Raw genomic sequence first — 22,118 nt, forward strand, 5'->3', positions numbered from 1 at the left:
TGCTGTAAATGAAGGCTTTTGTTCCTAAGCTGACCCACAAAGAATGAGACTAGAGTGACATATCTAAAGAGAAATGGGTCTCATCTGAACATGAGAAGAAAGCAGGGAAAAATGGAGAAGACTAGACTGAATAAATCTCCTGAAAGTGAAGGGCCACGTACATAAAACCTGAAACTAGCCAAGTCACCGCCTCATGGGAAGAGTCTTCAGGGACCTGGGAGCTTGCTGTTCCCTCCCCATCAGCGCAGCGGAGGGAAGCAGAGAGATCTCTTCGGTGACTGGACAGAGTGAGAGCTGTGCTGGAAGAGAAGAGGGTTGGGGCGCTGACCCAGACCAGGCTTTCTAGGAATAAGGGAGCTGATGGAAGTATGTTCTCAACTGTATTTACTTGATGTCCTTAGAAGTATTTAGTAAGAATAAACTCTCATATAAAGTGAATTTTTATACCTGCACTAAAGATATTGATACCCTTAATTTCACTGGCATGTGAGGTGCTGTTAATGCCTTGTCACTATTTTAAAACATTGAAAATTTGAGAAGTAAAATGAAGAAAACTATTCCCAAGTGTTTGAACACTAGCCTCAAAGATAGTAATTCTGTGTTTTGTCACATGATCCTTTTTAATTTTAGGCTTTGAAGGATATAGGATTCAGATTTAAATTGGAAATGAAAAATGTCAGAGGAGATAAACATTTTGCATAATAAGATAGCTAGCTTGACATACTCACAACCAGCTTCTTTTATGAGCTCCTTTTAACTCTATAATTTCATTATTCTTACTCTCTCAGAGTATTCCACGGGTTGCTGCTCTTGGGGTCGAGTGTGTCAGCTCTTTTGCTGTGGATTTCTGGCTACAGACACACCTATTTCAGGCTGGAATTTTGTGGCATATGCTTGGTTATCTGTTTAATTATGACTACACACTGGAAGAGAGTGGCATTCAAAAAAGTGAAGAAACAAACCAGCAGGTAATTAACACTACTTTGATATTGAATTTGAACCCAAACCATCGGTTTGTGTGAAGCAAAGCTTCCATTATCCAGAACCCCAAGAAACAGACTTTTTTGAGATAATGAAGTTCATTGCTCTTTTTAAGCCCCCAAACTTTTTATTGTTTTAAATTCTAACCACTTATACTGGAAGGATTCAAGACAGGAGAATTTGTAGTAGCAAATACTGTGCATAACTTAATCTTTTGTTGATTACTCAACATGACCTTTATGATTGTAAAATGACGGTTTTGTAATATAGGAAAAGAATAATGATACTATTGGGAATAGCTCCCTCAAACACTTGAGTGCTTACCTGAATTTTTCACTCATTTCTTTTTGTCTCTTCTATTTACTCTGTCATTATTCATATTATTTTCAGTATGTGCCTTTAGTAGTCAAATCTACCTGCCTGTTCCCTATTCCCCACCCTACCCCCAAATGCGCTTCTTCCAGTTATCTACAAGATACTGTTTTGGTATAAATGAGTTAATAGATTCTGATGGTCCTTTGTATAAATAAAAGAGTAAGGTCTAATGCATAAACTCTTTAACATCAGTGTTGGGGATTTGTGTGTTTTTCTTGGTTGTTTGCTCTCTGCTTTTTAAATATGTTCCATACAGTTTGAGTTCATAAAGTCATTGGGTTATCTGTGTAAGATAACAGATCTACATTAATGTGTTAATTTTTTTAAACAGGAGGTAGCAAACAGCCTTGCCAAAATGAGTGTCCGGGCTCTTAGTCGCCTTGGAGGGTATCTGCCCGAAGAGCAAGCAACCCCCGAAAATCCAACCATAAGGAAAAGTTTATCTGGCATGCTGACACCTTACATTGCTAGAAAACTTGCTGTGGTTAGTCCTACTGAGGTACGTGCTTCAGAGGTAGGCTGGGTTTTGATGAGTTCGGATGAATATTGCTGTAGGAAACCTAAAAATTGAAAATATTTACATGCTTATTCTCTCAACCAAGACTTAATTTCATTGTGTATTGATGCTAATGATATTCTCTCTGTAAGCCCAGTCTTTCTGTAAGTGTAAATGAACTTCATGTTTCTCAGTTGTGGGGCCACCTGAAATCTCTTAACCAGTCTTGAGTCTCAAAGGGACAGGACAAGCGACCAAACGTGGGGGGGTGTTTCGCATCGGGCAGAGGCCTGGGAGTCAGGAGACCCAGCGTCTACTTTTAGCTGTTTCTCATAAGCTATGACTTATTTAGATGCAGGGCAGGGTTGGAATCCTAAAAGTAAATATAAACACACACATGCATTAAGGACAAAAGTAAGTGTAACCTTGGCAGAGCTCCCAACTTCTTTGTCTTCTTTGGGAGGATCACTGAGAAACAGCCTACAATGCAGCATTGGAGAAGTAACCTACAGAAATCCATTAAATAGACTACTGTGAAGCCTTAAACTGTATTTTTAGAATTTACAGGCAGCTTATCTGTTATTTAATCCGGTCTGACTGGGTGGGTGTTTTAGTGCTGGGCATTGCTCTTTGGTGCCCCTAAAAAGGAGGGGAAAGCTTTAGATGTCACTCTGGGTCTTCTTTTTTTCCCTGGACTTTGTGTTTTCTACTGTGATGGACTTTGCTGACAGAAAATGTTCTTTCCAGAAATCCTAGCAAGTTGTTAATTAACTACTACAGAAAAAAACCAAGAAAAAGTAGCATTTCAAAATCTTGGCCTGAACTTCACCTGGATTTACTAAGTGCTTATTTTAAACTCCTAGTTCTCAAAGTTTTACAGTTTTCCTAATGATTTTTTTTTTTCAGTCATTTAACATTTTGAAAGCATGATATGGATGTCTTTGTATAAGGTGGAGGTAATAACCCACTGCTTTCCTCCTCTCATAAAGCTCTGTAAATGTAAACATTTTGTAAATAAAACATGTAAAGGAGAGTTGAAAATCTATATGTATATTTACTGTCGAGGAGAACTAAGCAATGGGAAAGCAAAGTCATAAACTATTTTTGCAGAACTACTTTCTGCACTTTTGAATTAGGGCTTGGCCAGCAAAATTGGAACTGATTCTGCCTATACATTTTCTTCCCCTTCTTAGGAGTCTGCTTCATAGAGACTTATATTTTGTTTTCAAGTATATGTGTTTAAAGGCAATATGGTTCCTCTTAAGTTTATGTTTAGTGAGTGTTATTAGATGCTTTAACACAAAATATCTTGTATAAATTTCACCAAAGCAGAGCCAGTGTTAGGAATGTGAAGTCAGGCCCTGGTCAGGTGGCTCAGTTGGTTAGAACATTGTTCTGATACACCAAAAGTTGCAGGTTTGATCCCTGGTCAGGGCACATGGAAGAATCAGCCAATGAATGCATAAATAAGTGGAAAAACAAATCTTTCAATCAATCTCTCCCCGCCCCTAATCTCCCTCCCTTCCTCTGTTTCTTTAAATCAATTTTTTAAAACATTAAAAAGAATGTGAAGCGAAACATTCAAATTTGAATCCCATTTTCACCACTTAAAGATTGTGAGACCTGGGGCAAATAATTTGCCCTCTTTCAGCCTTGATTTGTCTCAACTGCAAATGGGTATTATCAAACTTGTTAGAATTGTTGAGATCCTTATTACTGAGCTCCACTATACGTAAGGCGCCAATTACCAAATGTAATAGACAACTTTAATAAATGATAATGTCAATATTTTTTCTAAATGTTACAGAATTTTTACTGTTTCCTAGATTTTGAAGATGCTTAACAGCAACGCAGAGAACCCCTATTTGATATGGAACAATTCTACAAGGGCAGAGCTACTTGAATTTCTTGAATCTCAACAAGAAAGCATGATCAAAAAAGTATGTTATTGTATTACAAATTCCTTGGGTAACTTACTCTGATGGAATCTCTGGAAATGTAACTTAGTATTGACAAAACAGTAGTCTGTTGTTTCTCCACTTGGTGTTAATCAAGCCAGTAGCTTTTTGCCACCTAATATTTGACCCATTTAAGAACACTTTTTATTGTACTTAAGGCATTAAGAATTTTTTGTTGTTTTTGTTACCACTTATATATTGCTCTTCTATTTTAACCAGCGTTTGTATCCAGAAGCCCTCATTTAGTTGTTCTTTTCAGCCTCTTCTCCCCAGTTAATCAAATTTGCTTTTTGGTATCAGAATTGAATAATTTCTCCTAACCTGACACCTTCCTGTGGAGAAGCTGTTAAACCAGTAAAAAACAACAACAATAAACAGTAGGATGGGAAGTAAGGAGAAAACCTGGATACATAAACTAGATGGTTGAGTCTTGGTGGCTTAAAAGATAATTGTGCTTATTAATTTGGTATTTGTTAAAGAGTAACCATAACTGTTATGTCCTCAATTATTCAAAATTTGGTTTTTGAAGATAGTCACTCAGAACTCTTCATAGATGGAAATTTTGAGAATTACAAAGCTAGGGAAAATAGGTCTTGCATTTTTGTGTATCATCCATTATTTTACCAGAAGAGACATACAACATCTTCTTGCCCTTCTCGCCCTGACTGGTGTGGCTCAGTTGGTTGGATGTCGTTCCGCAAAGTGAAAGGTTGCCAGTTCGATTCCTGATCAGGGTGCACATTCCTGGGTTGCTCACTCAGGGTACATGTGAGAGGCAACAGATCAGTGTTTCTTTCTCACACTGATGTTCCCCTCCCTCTCTTTCTCTTTCTTCCCCTCTCTCTAAAAATAAATAAATCAAATATTTTTTAAAAATACCTCTTTGTTTCTTTAACACTTTACAATTTATTGTATACTTTAACATATTAGTCCAACCTAAACTGTGTATTCATTGGGACTTTTTTCCCTCCTATTCCTGTGTTCTTTTTCCTTTTCATTAAATGTAAACTCTTGATTTGTCCACCTATTTACTCAGAGACCCTGTTTTCCAGCACCTTATTTAATATATTACTTTTTAAAACCAGTCCAGATGTGCTCACTTGTTAGCTCTGCCACCTTGTATCTGACTAGGCCAAAGGTCTGTTGAGTGGAGTGAGAAGAGCCAAGTGTCTTACTCGTTTTACGAACACTAGCTCCAAGACACTTCTTTGGCTGACCTCTGTGATCTTTTGAAACTTTAAAATGAGTTATAATACTCATCTTTGGACTAGAAATAAGAATTTCATGCCTATTCCAGTTGTGAGTTCTGTATGTTCATCCCACTACATTCATTCTCTCTCTCTGGAAAATGAATGGGTCTTTTAAGTTACTTATTTGTTAAGTTGTTAAGCTGAATATGGGTGGATTTATAAACCAGACACTGATGAATTCTGATTCATATCTAACAGTTTATTTTCTTTTTTTAAAAGGGTGATTGTGACAAAACTTACGGATCAGAATTTGTCTATAGTGATCATGCCAAAGAACTTATTGTAGGCGAGATTTTTGTTAGAGTGTATAATGAAGTCCCCACTTTCCAGCTAGAGGTAAGCTCTCTACTTTTAGTTTGTCTGATACTTTAACTCATTTGTTATTGAAAGTTACTAGTTTATCACACTGTATACATTGAAATAATTCTTCTTTGCCAAATGCTTTATGCCACCTGGACTATGTGATGGGGTGAGCATGAATAACTTATGAACCTCTTTATTTTGAATGTTGAAGAATTTAATTTTGTGGATTCATTAATAAGTTATTCCTTGCCCAGCTATTCCTTATGTTACACATAATGTCTCCCCACTGTGTCACATATATATGTGTCTCAATTGATGGAAGTACCATGCCATTTACACTCAGCTCTGTCCTGTAGAATATCAGATCACCACACAGAAGCCCTTCTCTGGCCGGTTATTAAAAGAAAGTAACAAAATACATGTGGAAAACAAAGGTTTTTGGGGTTTTTTTTTTAAGAAAATGGTTGGGAGTCACACCAGCTCATCTCTTGTGATGATCCCCAGTCACTTCAGAAGCAAGAAGAAAAAAAAAAGCTTTGTTTCCTTCTTAGGGCTTGGGGATCATGTCGAAATAATTTGTTGTAGGGGTTTTTTTGTTCTTTTGTTTTTTGAGGAGATGGCAAGGAGGATTTGGTGATTGATTTATAAGATGGGAAGAAGTGAAGCTTTGTTTTAGACTATGATTAGCAAAAAAGGAATTTACTAAACCAAAATGTGTATTATTTAGCTGTTAAATAGAATGAATTCAGTGATTTGTAAAGTTTCTTTGAAAACTGTCCTTTGAGTTTATATTCTAAACATGTACAGTTTTTAAATATAAAATATGGAAGTTACATAGAATGTTATCAAGAATGTTACTGTTATTGGCAAAGAGAAGAAATACTCTAATCTCAGAATTGTTATACCGAAGTACTAGTGGGAGTATATCTGATCTAGTGTATTAGGGCAGAAAATGTTGAGAAACACGTCATAATGCAACTGGGTTTTGTTTCCCCACCCATTTTTAATCCATAGGTATATTTATGCATATATAATTTAATCACCCACATAGTTTGAGGTTTTGTTATTTGGTTGTTGCCGGACTCCAGCCTCAGCGGGTCTCAGGGTCCCCGAAGGAGAGACGGCTCGGCAAAGAAACGGAAGGAGGCAGAGGGTGAGGTGCGGGAGGGCAGCCAGACTTGGGAGTCTGGACTGACAGCCTTTAAGCTCAGAAACTTTATTTTTATAAGGATAAAACAAGGAACTGATACATGGCATGATTACATCAAAGGTTATTACAAAAAATAGCACAGCATAGTACAGGGAAACTTAAAAACAATCATTTTTAGTAAAAATTACTTTGATTGGAAAAGTACCATTGTTTACAGGTATAATATTACTAAGCAAAGGTTATTCTGACCAGGAAGGCTATTCAGACATTCAAATAGAGCAAGAAGTGCAGAATATTACCTCCTACAAAATGTCTCTCAATAATCCTCAAAAAGTAACAAAGTTTAAGAAAAATTCAATAGACAGCAGTTATTCTATAAAGATAATTTTTAAGCTGTATTGTTTAAGTGCAGCCCCTGCGTCATGTGCAGTCTTTAGAGCCAGCCAAGGTCGTAGAGGGTTCAGCAGCCCCGGTGGCTGTCCTGTGGAGGTTTAGCTTTAAGCCTTACACAAAGAGGAGGATTTCTATGTATTTGTTCCCAAGTACGTAAATCATAATACCTAACTAACTTCCCTGGCCTTTTCACCCGTATGTCTCCATTCATCCATGCTCCTGCCCAGGGTATTGGAGGGGTAGTGGTCTCCATAATTCTGAGAGGTGGCATCCCACCAGGGAGAATTCTCAATAGAACTTTTCTCCACTTTTCTGGTAGCTGGTCTGCCCGAAGTCTAATATTAACTTTCCTGACAGGGGAAGTGAGTGGCAGCGAGGTGTGTCATGGGCTTTTGTTCTGCAATTAATAATTCTTCCTGGGCAGTATCAGAGGAATTGTGCGAGTTTTTAGCAGTAGGGTACAAGCGCCGTAAAACCCCACCACCAACCACCAATAATAGCGGGCATGCAAGGAGGGATGACCAGAGACCCGCCGTGGCTGCTTCTGCTGTGCAGTCACGCCGCCTCTGTCCCGACTACCTCAAGGGTCGGATGTTGGTCGGCTCCCGACAGGTTGTTTATTTTTTGGCTGTGGAATCTTTGTTATAAGTTATTTCTGAGGGCACACATGTCTTTAAATATTTCTCTACTCAACTTAGGTTCCAAAAGCGTTTGCTGCAAGTCTCTTGGATTACATAGGCTCCCAGGCCCAGTATCTTCACACATTCATGGCTATCACACATGCTGCGAAAGTGGAGTCAGAGCAGCATGGGGACCGCTTGCCGAGAGTGGAAATGGCTTTGGAGGCTCTGAGAAATGTTATAAAATATAATCCAGGTGTGTGACTATACCCTTGATCTGTAAGGTTTTTACAATAGAGGACCCCCAAAATTCCACTCCTCAGTATTATCTGAGAATTACTTGGAAAATTACTTGGTTATAATGCTATACTTGGGATAAGATTAAGAGGAATTGACTCCATAATATTTTTACCTATAGACAGTAGGTCATTGCATCATGTTTATGAGTCTCAGTGGGTTGAAAAGGCAGAATAACTTGATAGTATAAAACTTCAAATTGATGACATAAGTTGATATACCAAGGATAAGTGCCTAAATTAGATTCATTAGATGATCTAAATGCCATGTACATGTGGGCACTCATTTTTTAAAAAATATTCTGTTAGTCTTTAAAAAAAAAGATTTCACTTATTTATTTTTAGAGCACGGGGGAGGGAGAAAGAGAGGGAGAGAAACATCAATGTGAGAGAAACATCGGTCGGCCTCTTGTAGATGCCTGGACCAGGACCCAGCAGTAACCCAGGCATGTGTCTTGACCAGAAATGAAACCTGCGATCTTTCGCTTTGCAGGATGACGCCCAGTCAACTGAGCCACACCAGTCAGGACTGGGCACTCACATTTTTTAAAAGCTGCCTGAAGTTTTTGGTAGATAAAATTTGAAATAAAATAAGTGTGATAATTTTTATTTTTAAACATCTTTAAGAGAACATTTCCAAAAACATCACCACTCTTACCCAGCTCCAGAGGAGATAGATGAATAAAAATATGAATGTTTCTTTCAATTATAGCTTTGATAACAAATATAGAATATAAAATCTAAAACAATATAAATTGAATTTAAGTTACTTTTAATAATTCTCTTTCAGGTACTTTTTTGCTCTTTTCAGTATATATTACAGTACTGTTAAAATTCTGACTTTTTGTTTATTGCCAACAAAGTATTCAAATAAAACAACAGTAATTAAATGTTAGGACAATTAGTCATTTCCAAGGTATACATTGGGATGTTTTTAAAGGCAGTGTTATAAAATCTGAAGAAAACTTTATATTTTTTTATTGTTTGGAGTTGGCATAGTAGAATGTTACTAGTGGAGTATTAGGTACCAAGTCATTGCAGTAAAGCAGGCTGTTGATTTGGAACTTAATCAGAATTGAGGAAGGACTTGCATAGAGCTTCCATTTTGGGAGCAGCTATAAATTTTATGTATTAAGATCACAGGTTCACTTGGGACTTAGAAGCATGGTTTATGTGACATCAATGCATTTATGATAATTCTTACCTGTTAAGTGGTTTAAAAATGAATTTAAAGGCAACCTGTTTGTAGAATATTTTCAGATCCTTTAAGTTGAGCGTTTGTAGTGAATTATCTTATGGGGCCTCAAAAGATTACAAATTAATACTATATGTTTTACTACCATTATAGTAAAAGGAAATGTATGTTGAACAAAATCTTAATGTTTAATGTTTTTGTTTTATTAACAACAAAGTGGTAGTGAATATAGGGATTGGGGTTTAAGGTGGGTAGGCATGGAAGTGCCCTTCACTTTTCCTTATTTTTACAAGTAGCCTTTAAATATGCATATCAGTTGTTTGTTTGTAATGTAGTTCTCAAGTGGCAGAGTTCTAACTCAGTCTTATTAAAATCCAAATTACTTCAACATTTTCCCAAAGCACAATTAGGCTAAGGTCTAGGGATAAAGAGTGTAATTACTGCCTTATACCTTTTCATTTTGAGTTGTAGTTGATAAAGTTCTTGTTCTTAACCTGAGGCTAAGGGTGGGGATGGAAGTAAAAACAAAGCAAACGTGAGAAACTCTAATAGCTTACTCTTTCCCTAAGAGTTACTGCTGCTTAGAAACACTACTCCTGTCACAAAGGCTGAGGAAAGGCTGTCACAGACATATCATTGACAGTAAACAGTATGTACTGGCTTTCTGAAGGTTTGCAATTTAGGACATTTCTAGGAAATAAAAAATAAACATTTTATTCTTATTCCCTAGGCTCTGAAAGTGAATGCATTGGGCACTTTAAATTAATATTTTCTCTTCTTCGAGTCCACGGAGCTGGTCAGGTGCAGCAGTTGGCTTTGGAGGTAAAAGAGTGTTGTACTGAAGCATGTTGCCTTTCCTGCCACTTAACAATATATGGTTTGAGCCTTGGTTAATCACCGTCTGAAGCTGAATGGAAGTTTACATGTTTTGTTTTTTGTTGTTTGTTTTCATTTTGTCTATTAAGCCAAGTGAATAAGTTTTTAAAATTTGAATGACTTGACTCACTTTGAAGAGCAAATGTTATGCAGTATTGTTCAAGGTCATTCCCTCTGTGGTCATTGTCTGTTACGCTTTAGAACTTGAGATGCATTGTATATTGTCATGTGGTGTGGGTTAAGAAATGGACTTTACTTGGGTGCTTGGAAGCCACAGATCAACAAGAAAGAGGGTTTCTCTGATTTCTCAGTGCTCCCACAGAGAGATATTTGAGACCAGGGAACTCTGCTGCTTACATACTGGGTTTGCGTTCCAGAGGAAAGACCCTACCTCCTCCCCCCAGTTGCTCTCCCTTCTTACGGGTCAAGTATAAAAGCAACCTTTGCAGTGAGGGTGCAGATAGGCAACTGGTCTGTTACACTGATGACAGGAGCTGTACAGGCAAACTAAACCTGTAGGCCAAGGGGCACAAGAGAAGCTAAAGGTCCCTCCTTCTGGATGAGGAGATCACTGGTTTCTTGGGAAGCTGTTTGGGCAGAGCCTTTTCCTCTGGCAGAAGCAGGATGTCCCTGGTCACAGGGGGCTTATTCGTTGTCCAGGCAACCCAGAGAGCTCCTAGGATAATTTTTCAGAAGATGGTGCTCGTTGTAATACAATTTATCATTTTAAAAAAATGCCAAATTCAACCCTGGAGTAATGGGTTAATGAGTGGTTTATGGATGATATGTGTGACATGTTCTTAGATTGCATTTTTGTTTCAAATAGATTTTTAATAATAAAACTTAAATTGGTTAAAAAACTTAACAAACATGTTCTTTTAATTGAAATACATGCTTCTCTACTTAATTCCCTCAAGTACCCTGTAACATTTTAAATAAACATTATTAAATCTATGATATGTTGCTTCGAGGTGCTGACCACATGATTCAAGTGACATTAATCTTTAGACATGTACTATAAAAGCTGGACTTGAGAGGTCATCCTTTTGGGGGGAGAAAAATGCCTGTTTCTTTAGAATGGAAAGACAGACAATCTGTTGTTCTGGGCCCTGAAGACATTTACTTTCTTCCTCTAAAAACTAAGGCCAAGTAGTGAGATCATTATCTTCCTGGCACTCCCTACCCCAAATCTGTAATTGGAAAATACTATTGTACACACCATAATTCTGGAGCAGGTAGGATTGAAGGCGACTTACCAGGCACAAGATTGTGAATTGTTGCTAAAATATTTGTTAGATCATTGTACCTAAATCTTACCTCTAAATTAATAGGAAGCTAAATTAATAGGAAGTTAATGAGCATTAACATTTTTTATTATTTCTCAAAGGTCAAATAATAAAGCCAATCTTTTACAATTAAACTCTTCTCTAAAAATTAAGTATTTTTTCCTCCAAACATTTTTCTCACTTTTGTGAAGCCTTAAATTTACTTAGGTCTGACTAATTTGACTTAACTTGATTTAGATCAGAAATTATTTCCAAAACTTAATATTCTGTTGATTAACTTACAGGTTGTGAATATAGTGACATCTAACCAAGACTGTGTCAACAATATTGCTGAATCAATGGTTTTGTCCAATTTATTGGCTCTTCTGCATTCGTTACCATCAAGTATGTATATCCACAAGTGGAATTTTAGAAACCACAGCATGGCCAACCCATAGAGGGGAGCAGTTACATACATGATACAAAGCCTCCGACATAATGTTATTTATGTTTAGTTTTGTAATATTTTAAGTAGTAGTCTTAATATTAGATTTGTCTTCCCAATTATGTTGTATTATTAAAGTAATATAATTATTTTGCATTTCTCATATCAAAATTTGGAAGTTAGAGGTGAAATCCGAAAGCAAAGTAAAATAACTGAGGATTTTTGGCTCATTGAGTATAAACTAAACATGAGTAATTGAGGATTGACTAATATTCCATGGTTTATTAAACGGCATAATTGGTCTTGAATGATAGAAAAAAATGCTTCAGATAAAAATTACCATGTTCAACCTAGAGCTGAATTCTGTATTATTTGTTCTTCACTGTTTTAATGCTGATAGAGACTATTGCCACCAAAATTAGATCAATTTTTTAAAAATATGTCAACCGCATTTGTTTTAGTACAACATGTACTAATTAGTATTGTTCTCCTGCATGGTAACTTTAGCCCAGTCCAGATAATCAGCCTTCATTGTTTTAATCTCAGCCTAATACTTGACAGCCTCCACCCTCTGCCAACTCTTTATTTCTTTGGTCAACTGTCTGTCATTGCCATTTGGCTCTAGAAGAGTCAAGTCCAATAGCCCAGTATACTTCGATGACAAGGAATGGGAGGTGCACAAACAGTGTCCAGAAGGATAGTGTTAAGTCTTAAGATTGGAATAGTGTATTGCAGCCCTTACTTCCTGCTCCTTTCTGGAAGATAATAGCACCAGATAAAAATGTTAGTTGCCTGATTAGAGTGTCCTCAAGTTTCAGGATGTGAGAAGATATTGTTTATGCTGTGAACAATGAGGTAGGAAGACCATATAGCATATTTGTTATGGATGTGGACTTTGGAGTCAGACCTCTATACAAAGCCGAGGTATACCGCTCACTGGATGCCAAACGTTGGACTGGTTAAACTGGGCCTCAGCCTCCTAATTCATAGCAGGGCCATGATAATGTCTGTCTCGCGGGTTATGGTGAAGATCTAAGTATGATACTCTGTTTCGAGTACCTAGTTCAGTGCCTGGCACAAAAAAATGATACCTGGTAAATGTAAGCTTACTGTTGATGCATTTCTCAAAATGTCTTTTCCTCTGCAGGTCGTCAGCTTGTTCTGGAAACTCTTTATGCTTTGACATCAAGTACAAAAATAATCAAAGAAGCAATGGCAAAAGGTAAAGTACAGAGTGCCTCCTCACCCACTCATGCTCATTAGTGATGAGGCTGCTTCGTATAGTATGTAAGTTAGAAGAATGCTTTGGGAGGCTTACAGTTTAAAAAAAATCAGTTGCATTGAGTTAAATAATGTTGAAAATTCTACTGATTAAAAAAGTTACATTTTTTATGTATAATATAAATACCAATTCTCTTTTTGCTTCACAGGGGCTCTGATTTATTTACTAGATATGTTCTGCAATTCAACACATCCACAGGTTCGAGCCCAAACAGCGGAGCTTTTTGCTAAAATGACAGCAGATAAACTAATAGGCCCAAAGGTGAGCACAAAATAGGTTCTGAGAAATAAGTTAATTATTAAAGACCTATTACTTTGATTTCATGAAGTTTATCAAAGTTCAAGAAGGTGAGGTTAAGGAAATGATGATGGGCAAGGTAGAAGATCGACATGCCTGATCATTCCTGTATATTACTAGTTCCAGAAAAATTATAGTCGGGGCAGCCTGCACTGGCATTGAGAAGTTTTAAGAGGATGTTTGGATTGTGGTGATAAATTGCTTATCTCCCTTGAAGAAAGAACAAGAGTGTACTTAGGTCATGACAGAGGATACTTCTAAATAGAATTCCACCCAGACATAGCGATAGTCAAAGTCCCCTTGTTCTGTAATTAACTCAGTAACACAAGAAATAGTGCTTATGCAGCATGTCGGTGTCAGCCCACTGAGTGGCAGAGACGAGGGAGGGAGCCCCATGAGGTTAAGCTGCTGAGCGCCCCCTTCCAGAGTCTGCTTTTATATCAGTAAAACAAGCTGCATTCAGTTATTTTCTTTTTTTCTTGCCTGACCTCACAATGTAGGTATTGAGAACCTGTCACAAGACCTGAAACGGTTGTACTTTGTGAATACAGTTAAGAGTCTGCCGTCAGCAGGGTTGGTGAGATGAGGGGGATCACATTTGGGTGCCTGTACAAAAGGTCCATAAAAATGAGTATTAATATTTAATACTGAGTTGTCTTAAAGCTAGAGCTGGGTAGCACATAATTATATTTGCCACACATTTTAAATAATGTTTTAGGTACTTAAATATATACCACTATTGACTTTGAGCTCTTCAGTAGTTTTTTGACTATAGAAATACATGAGGAACAAACTTTTTCAAAATGAATATGTTTATACTTAAATTTTCTGTATGGGAAAAATACAAGTGTCAGCTCCTTAGTAGAAAAATTTATTTGCATTAAGAGATTATAGAACTGGGGTTGGTAAACTTTTTTTCCCATTCTTAGTAACAGCTTTATTAAGATATAATTGATATACCATACAATTCTCACATATGATATGTATAATTCAATTATTGTATTATATTTATAGATTAGGCAGCCACAATCAATTTTAGACCATTTTCATCAACCCAGAGGGGGAAAAATTCCCTTTAGCAGTCACCCCTCTTTCCCCCTCTTTCCAGAACTTGGTAACCACTAACCTACTTTCTGTCTCCATAGATTTGCCTGTTCTAAGCATTTCAAGCAAATGGAGTCATACAATATGTTGTCTTTTGTAATTGGTTTATGTCACATAGCATGTTTTCAGGGTTTATCCATGTTGTAGCAAGTATCTGTACTTCATTCCTTTTTATTGCCAAATAATATTCCATTATATTAAATACACCACATTTTGTTTTTCCATTTATAGTTGTTGGGCATGTGGATTGTTTCTACTTTTTAACTACTCTACATAATGCTTCTGTGAACATGTGTTGACAAGTTTTTGTGTGGATGTATATTTTTTCTCATAGTGGAATTTCTGAATCATATGGTAATACTAGTTTAACCTTTTAAGGAATTGTCAGACTATTTTTCAAAGTGGCTGTACTGTTTTACATTCCCACTAGCGATGTGAGAGTTCTAATTTCTCCACATCTTCTCTTGACACTTTTTATGTATCTGAGGGGATAGGTAAAAGGGGGGAAAAAAGGGAATAATGAAAATTTTTCATTATAGTCATTCTAGTGGGTGTGAAGTGGTATCTCTTGGTTTTGATTTACATTTCCCTGGTGGCCAGTGATGTTATCTTTTTCTCTGCCTATTGTCCACAAGTACATCTTTTTAGACAAATATCTATTTACATTTTTTTGCACATTTTTCAATTGGGCTTTTTGTCTTCTTGCTATTGAGTTGTAATTGTTTTTTTATATAGTCCAGATACCAGTCCTTTACCAGGCATGTGATTTGCAAATACTTCTCTCGCATTCCATGGATATCTTTCCATTTTATTGATGATGTCTTTTGAAGTCCACACTGTCTTTTTTGTTATTCTTGTAACTTGTGCTTTTGATGTCATATCTAAGAAATCATTTCCTAATCCACAGTTATAAAAATCCACGCCTGTGTTTTCTCTTCAGAGTTTACATGGCTCTTACATTTATGTCTTAGATCCATTTGAGTGAATTCTTACACATGATGTGAGGTAGGGGTGGGGCAGGTAAACTTTTTCTGTGAAGGGACACATAGTAAGTCATATAGGAAAAATTTTGTCCTTTGTGGGTCGGTCATATGATCTTTGCAAATACTCAGTTCTGCCATTGTAACAGGAAAGCAGCCATAGACAGTAACTGTACAAATGGATGTGGTTGCGTTCTAATAAAACTTATTTTTAAACACGTGCTTTGCTTTTTATCTTATTCTTTATCCTCACCCGAGGACATTTTTTTTCTCTGCTTTTTTTTTTTAAAGAGAGAGGAAGGGAGAGAGAGAAACATTGATGCGAGAAAGAAGCATCGATTGGTTGCCTCCCATACAAGCCTAGACCAGTGATCAAGCCCATAAGCTTTTGGTTACGGGACGATGCTCCAACCAACTGAGCCACACCAGCCAGGGCTCTAATAAAACTTTATAAACAAAATCAGGTGACAGGCCCCATTTGGCCCTGGTCTGCCAACGCCTGTTCTAGAATAGCTGCGTAACCTGTCCATAACTCTGAAAGCTTGTGATCTAAGGATTCGCCTTATGGTAATTTTTTTTCTTTTTTTTTACTTAAATGACTAACAATATACAAACCATTGAGTGAACGCTTCCTGTTTGAATTTTGTCATGACCAAGAAAAATGATATACTACCTATTTTATGGATTTTCTTTGTCATGTAACTGACATTGTTTCCTTTAGTTCATTGGCTGCTAAGAAGTGCAGAGCTAAATTTGTAGTCTATCACTAGCAATTTTATAACACTTTTAATGTTTCCTTTGTGTACTGATTTCATATTAGTCGCATTCATTCAAGTAAGTTTTTGAGTATTTGCTGTGTGCCAGCGGCTGCTGGATACAGGCAGTAGGCGAGACACCTGGGCTTGGGAAATTTTCCATAAGATGAGATTTGAGCAGACTTAAAAGACACAAAGGAGAACCATAAGAGGACCTGAGAGAAAAAAACTTACCTTCCCATCTTTCCTTTTACCTGTGTACTTAGGCTTCATGATAATTTCCATTTAATGTGTATGTGTGTGTTGGGTGTGTTTTTTAAAAAACTGTTTTAAATCCTTTTTGAAAAAAGTTAACAGTATAATATAAAACATGGTACAGCAAAATAAATGCACTAAAAATACTTGTAGGATGCAAAGCATGAGAAAAATTTGTTTCTGAGGGTGGAGGGCATTGGGTAGAGTTGGGAAGGACAGTCCAGCTAAGCATGTTCTGGGAAGAGGGAGCAGCAGGTATAAGGCATGATCGGGAAGAGTGTGGTCTAGAAACTTGACACACCAGTTATAGTGAATTTCTGAAAGTTTCTTAAATTTGTGGAAGAGAATGGAAATGAAACTAGATAGGTAAGTAGGAGCAGATCATAATGAGACTTGTTCAAGTTACCTTTGCATAAACCAAAGTTTATCTCTTATCCAGCTCCAGGACTATTGTATAATAGTTATGGCTGATAACAGCCATAACACAAAACTGCAGCAATATTCTATCTTAAAGAAATGTAAAGCAAACCAAATACTGAGATGTTTCCAATAGTTTTTTTTTTTTCTCAAACCTCTTTAAATAGGTTCGACTTACATTAATGAAATTTCTACCAAGTGTTTTCATGGATGCCATGAGAGACAACCCCGAAGCTGCTGTTCATATATTCGAAGGAACTCATGAAAATCCTGAGTTAATTTGGAATGATAGTTCCAGAGATAAAGTGTCCACAACAGTTAGAGAAATGATGCTAGAGTAAGTAAAGACACATGTAGTAACTTAGGGACTTCAGGTAGAATTGCTGGGAAGGGCAAATGTTTTCCACTTTGTCTATCAGCTCTCTAAAACTTACTCTAAAGGCTAATGAAAGTGCATCTTATGACCAAAGTTTGATATTCCTCCTTCTTTCCCCCAAGGCACTTTAAAAATCAGCAAGACAACCCTGATGTAAACTGGAAGGTAAATATACTTTTATTCAGAGAAAGGAATTTTTCATTTTACTATATTTTTAAAAAATTCCTGTTGAGTCAGTTTAATGCCAACCTCTTACTCTTAGACACTTTGTCATTAAGACATTAAGATCTTCCTGTGTAAAATAAGATTTTTAAATATAAAACCAGGAATACTCACTTTTAAATTAAGTAACTAATTAAAACAACTTTTCTAAATTTTGTTAAGAGACAATAAAACTTAGAGTAATTATGATTCAATCATATTAATGACTAAGGACTACTTAATTTCATAATCATATCTTTAATTGAGTTTGCATTTATTGTTTAATGTACAAGTAATGCTAACTAAGTGACTTAACTTGGTTCTTTCTCTATTTAAAGCTACCTGAAGATTTTACTGTGGTATTTGGAGAAGCAGAGGGTGAACTTGCTGTTGGAGGAGTTTTCTTGAGAATCTTTATTGCACAACCAGCCTGGGTTCTAAGAAAACCTAGAGAATTTCTTATTGCACTACTAGAAAAATTAACTGAGCTCCTCGAGAAGAACAATCCTCATGTAAGCTTCAGCCATCAAATAGTTTGCTAAATACACTAATAGGGTTTCTGTTACAATACTGTCCTCATTGACTGTGCATTCAGAATTGGCTGCCTCTTTCAATATGACAGCCACATTTAGACTCAGATATGCCCATCTTTTTTTTTGGAATGTTCAAAAGTGAAACTCCTTAGTAAAATGGTTATTTTTGAACCACAGTTGTAGGTATCCATACTAAGAAGATGTTTCTGACCATTATAGAAGCTCAGAAAGAAGGTTTCTGCCACTCCATTTTCAATGATTGTATAATTTTAAGGGAAACTAAATATTCAGTGTAGAAACCTAAATGGAAGGAGAAAACTAAATATTCAGTGTAGAAACCTAAATGGAAGTTCTGTTAGGCCATGTTCTTTCCTCAGCCTTTCATGTACGTCAGGGATGAGCCTAGTTATAGAAATTGACGGGCAAGTAGGAGCTGCATGGGTGAACTCTGTGCCCATGCTCAAAGCCAGAGCTACTTGGAAAGCTGGAGTGAGTGAGAGAGTAGCCTTGGTCTTGGTTTGGTGAGTGAGAAACCCTGATAGTATATAAGGTTCTGTTATTTAAATCTTTAGGTTGAAAATAATTGAGTACATATATGATTGTTGTTGAACTAAACAAGCTGGCTGTAGAGAGATCTTAAGAGCCAGAACTGTCTTGTTAGGTGGTCCTGAACCGCCGTGCGAGCTCTGTCACTGAAGGAGCTCTGTGGTTTTGGGTAATTTGCCTCTTTTTTGAGCGATCACAGCACCTTCCCCTCGGCTGAGGTTGTAATGGGTTTTGATATATGTGGAGTACTTTGCGTAATGTCTGGCACAGGTCGAGTATTTAGAAATTATTAGCTGCTGTTATTACTTTAGCAAAACTTTAAAAATATATTAGGATAGAAATCCATAGTCAGATTTTCTCTTTACTTGGGATTTTACTAGATATAGCTTGTTTAAATAATGAAACTTTAAAAGTAGAACTCTGGAAAGGGAAAAACACAGTATTTTTCTTTTTGGGCACATCCCAATTTCCATGTTCATGTGCAGTGCATTTTGTTATGAATAAATACGTCTGCATATAGTGGTATGTTATAGGTCTTTGTTATTCATCGTGTACAATAGAAAGTGCATTTTGGCAACCAGACATGTTAACTCTAAGATTTTTAATAGAGCTGGAGAAAACACTTCAATACTTCTGCATTCTTGTGAATTATTGATGTTCTCTGACACTGACATTTCTATAAAATTATCTAAAAATTTCTAGTGCTATCTTGTGGGAGATAGTTTCTTAAACCTGCAAAAGAAATGAGCTGTGACCTTGCCCAGTGCAAGGAGGCTAAGATTAAGATCTTAAATTCCTTTAAACTTATGTCTTGTATCAAGATGGGGAAGTTTGTTCTTATAGAATTTGCAAATCAGTTTTCAAGCACCAATACATGAATTTGTGTATCCCCGATTTTGAACATCAACTAATTGCCAAGGATGTTTAGGACTGTATCAGTATTTTATTGTTTGTTTGTTTGTTTTATACCCTTCAGGGAGAAACTCTGGAAACTCTGACGATGGCTACAGTATGTCTCTTCAATGCTCAGCCTCAGCTGGCTGATCAAGTTCCACCATTGGGCCATCTTCCCAAAGTTATCCAAGCGATGAATCACAGGGACAATGCCGTTCCCAAGAGCGCCATTCGGGTTATCCATGCCCTGTCTGAAAATGAGGTATCAATGACTCCATTCAGTAGATTATGGTTCTAGAATTTATCTATACTTCCTCTTCCTGACTAATGTACATTGTAGTGTGAATCCCTTTCCTACTGTGTGCCTTTATGCATGTGAAGTACACAGTACTATAGCAGTTCTTAAACCAGTTTAATGATACAATTTATAGAGGACTCAATTTGATTCAGTTGATTATTAAACCTAAACTGAATATAGGATTTCCATATATTTTATTATTATGATATTTACTATGCATATAAAATACTGTCAGTCTGCAAGTAACCTTCTCTTTTTGGGTCGAAAGCTCTGTGTTCGAGCCATGGCATCTTTGGAGACGATTGGCCCACTGATGAATGGAATGAAAAAGCGGCCAGATGTTGTTGGTCTAGCCTGTGAAGCAATCAATCGAATGTTTCAGAAGGAGCAGGGTGAATTAGTAGCACAAGTAAGTGACTTCCAGATTCAGTACTATTTTAGGAAAGTAAACATACCAGAAAAATGGGTTTTTACTGACTTTGCACTGCTTGGTTTCCCTCACTGAGGTGTAGCAGAGAGGTAGCTTGGGAGCCATGCATGCGTGATTGTGGATTTCTTACACATACATGCGCACACACACTCACACGGAGGCACAAGTGTACATGGACACACAGAAAGGGGGCCCATCTGCCAGACATCTTACCAGTGTTTAAATTTAAAATTTTGGTTGTCGTCTAAGCATTTACCCTTAGCTTGTTTTGTAAAATTTGCTGCACCCTCTTGGGAAAGATTCATTCTCTTTATTCATTTCTTTGTTTCTTAAGTCATATTTAAGAAACATGCCAAGATTTTGTTTGTCCTTTTCAAAGAGACTACCCACCTAATGAAAGTAAGACTTGGTTGGTGCCAATGTATAGTATACAGACAATGAAGGAACAAAAAAATACAATAAATTAAAATCATTATGGCTGATCTTTCTAAAATATAATTCTTAACTATAACTGGGTCACTGTTTATCTTAAAACCCCCTTAAAGGTTTCTCATTACCTGCCAGATGACCAAGTGACATCTGATACCCTTAGCCCGAATATAAGGCCTTGTGTCTTTTTGATCTGTCCTTCCTCTTTTCCCAGCTCCTTTTCCTCTCATATCCCCTGTCCCTCCAACCCCATCCCTTGTTTAGGCTGGTTAGAAATACTGCTTGCGTCTCAAGGAGTTAACTGGTTGTTCTGAAGCTCAAAAGTTATGATTGGCTCGGGGGGTTTTACTGGGAAGAACATGATCTAGTTCTACCACTTGATGGCTCTGTGACCTCAGGCGTTATACTTAACCTTACAATGCTTGTATTCCTCATCTGTAAAATAAAGTTAGGACTACTTCATAGTGTTGTTAGGAGAATAATATTGGTAAGAAGATACACTCACTAAGTGTTACTTCCACCTCTTCCCTTTGAGTTTCAGAGTGAGCATTGAAAATTGTGTGAAACTTGAGTATTCTTTAGCTTTTATTAGGCTGATAGGAAATGTATGGTAAATGCAAAAGTTGATGTTTTAAGAAAATGTGAAAAAGATGAGATACTTCAGATATGGGTGTTCATTAATGTAGTACCAGGAGAGCAGGCAGCCCAGTGCAGCGGTTAAAAGCTCAGGTTCTGCCCCTTGTAGATCCATACCTGCTCACCGCCCGGCCCTGGGACTGCCAGTGTGTTTCACCCTCACGCAGTGATTTTCCCATCACTGACAGTAACGGTGCCTGTGTCATTAGGTGTTGGGAGGGTTACAGAAGATGATCGCTGTGTAGCATTTAGAACAGTTGATGGCATGGATTAAAACCTTACTAAATACGAATGCTGTTATCATTAGATACTAAAAAATCTTCATCTGACATTAAAGTAAAGCAGGTTTTCCTCTTCCAGGTATGTTCCTGGGAGTGAAATTATTTCCTCAGTTGATGGTTTGCACATCTTTTTTTCAGCATATATGTGTATGTAATACTGTCTTTTAGGCCCTGAAAGCAGATTTGGTCCCATACCTCTTAAAATTGCTTGAAGGTATTGGCCTCGAAAATCTGGACAGTCCAGCAGCCACTAAGGCTCAGATTGTTAAAGCTCTCAAGGCGATGACCCGAAGCCTGCAGCATGGAGAACAGGTGAGTCTGCACAGAGCTAACTTCAATCTTCCGATTATAGCAAGGCGTTCTCAAGGCCAAGGGTCTCAGCCAAGGGTGATACATGCCCCTTTCTCAGGTTCCACTTCCGGGTGGGGTTCTGTTGGCTGTGACTGGAGCTGATCAGAGGACCCAGGATGGACTAGCATAGCTGCCTCATTCACAACGAGTGAAAAAACACAAACCATATACTTAAGTAATCACCTTGAAAGATTCTCTTTCTGTGTATTGATGGCTTGTTACACATTTCAGGAAGGAAAATGCTGAAATTCTTCGGCATTGAAGAATATTGAGTATTTAATGCTGATTAAGTTTAACTTTCAATTCTGGGAGTTATTGTTGAATAGTGGTGATAACCATAGTCATGAAACATCCCATAATGCCGTATAATAGATACAGAACATTTTAGTTTCATTTCCTTTCTTTACTAGCACTTAGAAAGTGTCAGTTTTCTTCTTTTTTGTCACAAAG

At 37.1% G+C, this 22,118-nt stretch overlaps 1 protein-coding gene across 2 annotated transcripts in view; it reads left to right on the top strand.

The window, feature by feature from the left end:
• Nucleotides 1-22,118, top strand: part of DNAJC13 (DnaJ heat shock protein family (Hsp40) member C13) — a 109,501-nt gene that overhangs the window by 78,692 nt on the left and 8,691 nt on the right. For both annotated transcript variants that reach the window (XM_054595474.1, XM_054595475.1), the window contains 15 exons: nucleotides 789-968; nucleotides 1,688-1,855; nucleotides 3,679-3,792; nucleotides 5,280-5,396; nucleotides 7,605-7,782; nucleotides 9,748-9,839; nucleotides 11,464-11,563; nucleotides 12,751-12,825; nucleotides 13,034-13,146; nucleotides 16,861-17,030; nucleotides 17,192-17,234; nucleotides 17,609-17,782; nucleotides 19,326-19,505; nucleotides 19,810-19,950; nucleotides 21,486-21,629. In XM_054595474.1, coding sequence (XP_054451449.1) covers nucleotides 789-968; nucleotides 1,688-1,855; nucleotides 3,679-3,792; nucleotides 5,280-5,396; nucleotides 7,605-7,782; nucleotides 9,748-9,839; nucleotides 11,464-11,563; nucleotides 12,751-12,825; nucleotides 13,034-13,146; nucleotides 16,861-17,030; nucleotides 17,192-17,234; nucleotides 17,609-17,782; nucleotides 19,326-19,505; nucleotides 19,810-19,950; nucleotides 21,486-21,629 — 1,989 coding nt within the window. The remainder of the gene's footprint in view (nucleotides 1-788; nucleotides 969-1,687; nucleotides 1,856-3,678; nucleotides 3,793-5,279; nucleotides 5,397-7,604; nucleotides 7,783-9,747; nucleotides 9,840-11,463; nucleotides 11,564-12,750; nucleotides 12,826-13,033; nucleotides 13,147-16,860; nucleotides 17,031-17,191; nucleotides 17,235-17,608; nucleotides 17,783-19,325; nucleotides 19,506-19,809; nucleotides 19,951-21,485; nucleotides 21,630-22,118) is intronic.

This window comes from Pteronotus mesoamericanus, unplaced genomic scaffold (genome assembly GCF_021234165.1).
Source record: "Pteronotus mesoamericanus isolate MK-2021 breed Mesoamerican mustached bat unplaced genomic scaffold, CSHL_Meso_final scaffold_54, whole genome shotgun sequence".
In the NCBI taxonomy this organism is placed as follows: domain Eukaryota; kingdom Metazoa; phylum Chordata; class Mammalia; order Chiroptera; family Mormoopidae; genus Pteronotus; species Pteronotus mesoamericanus.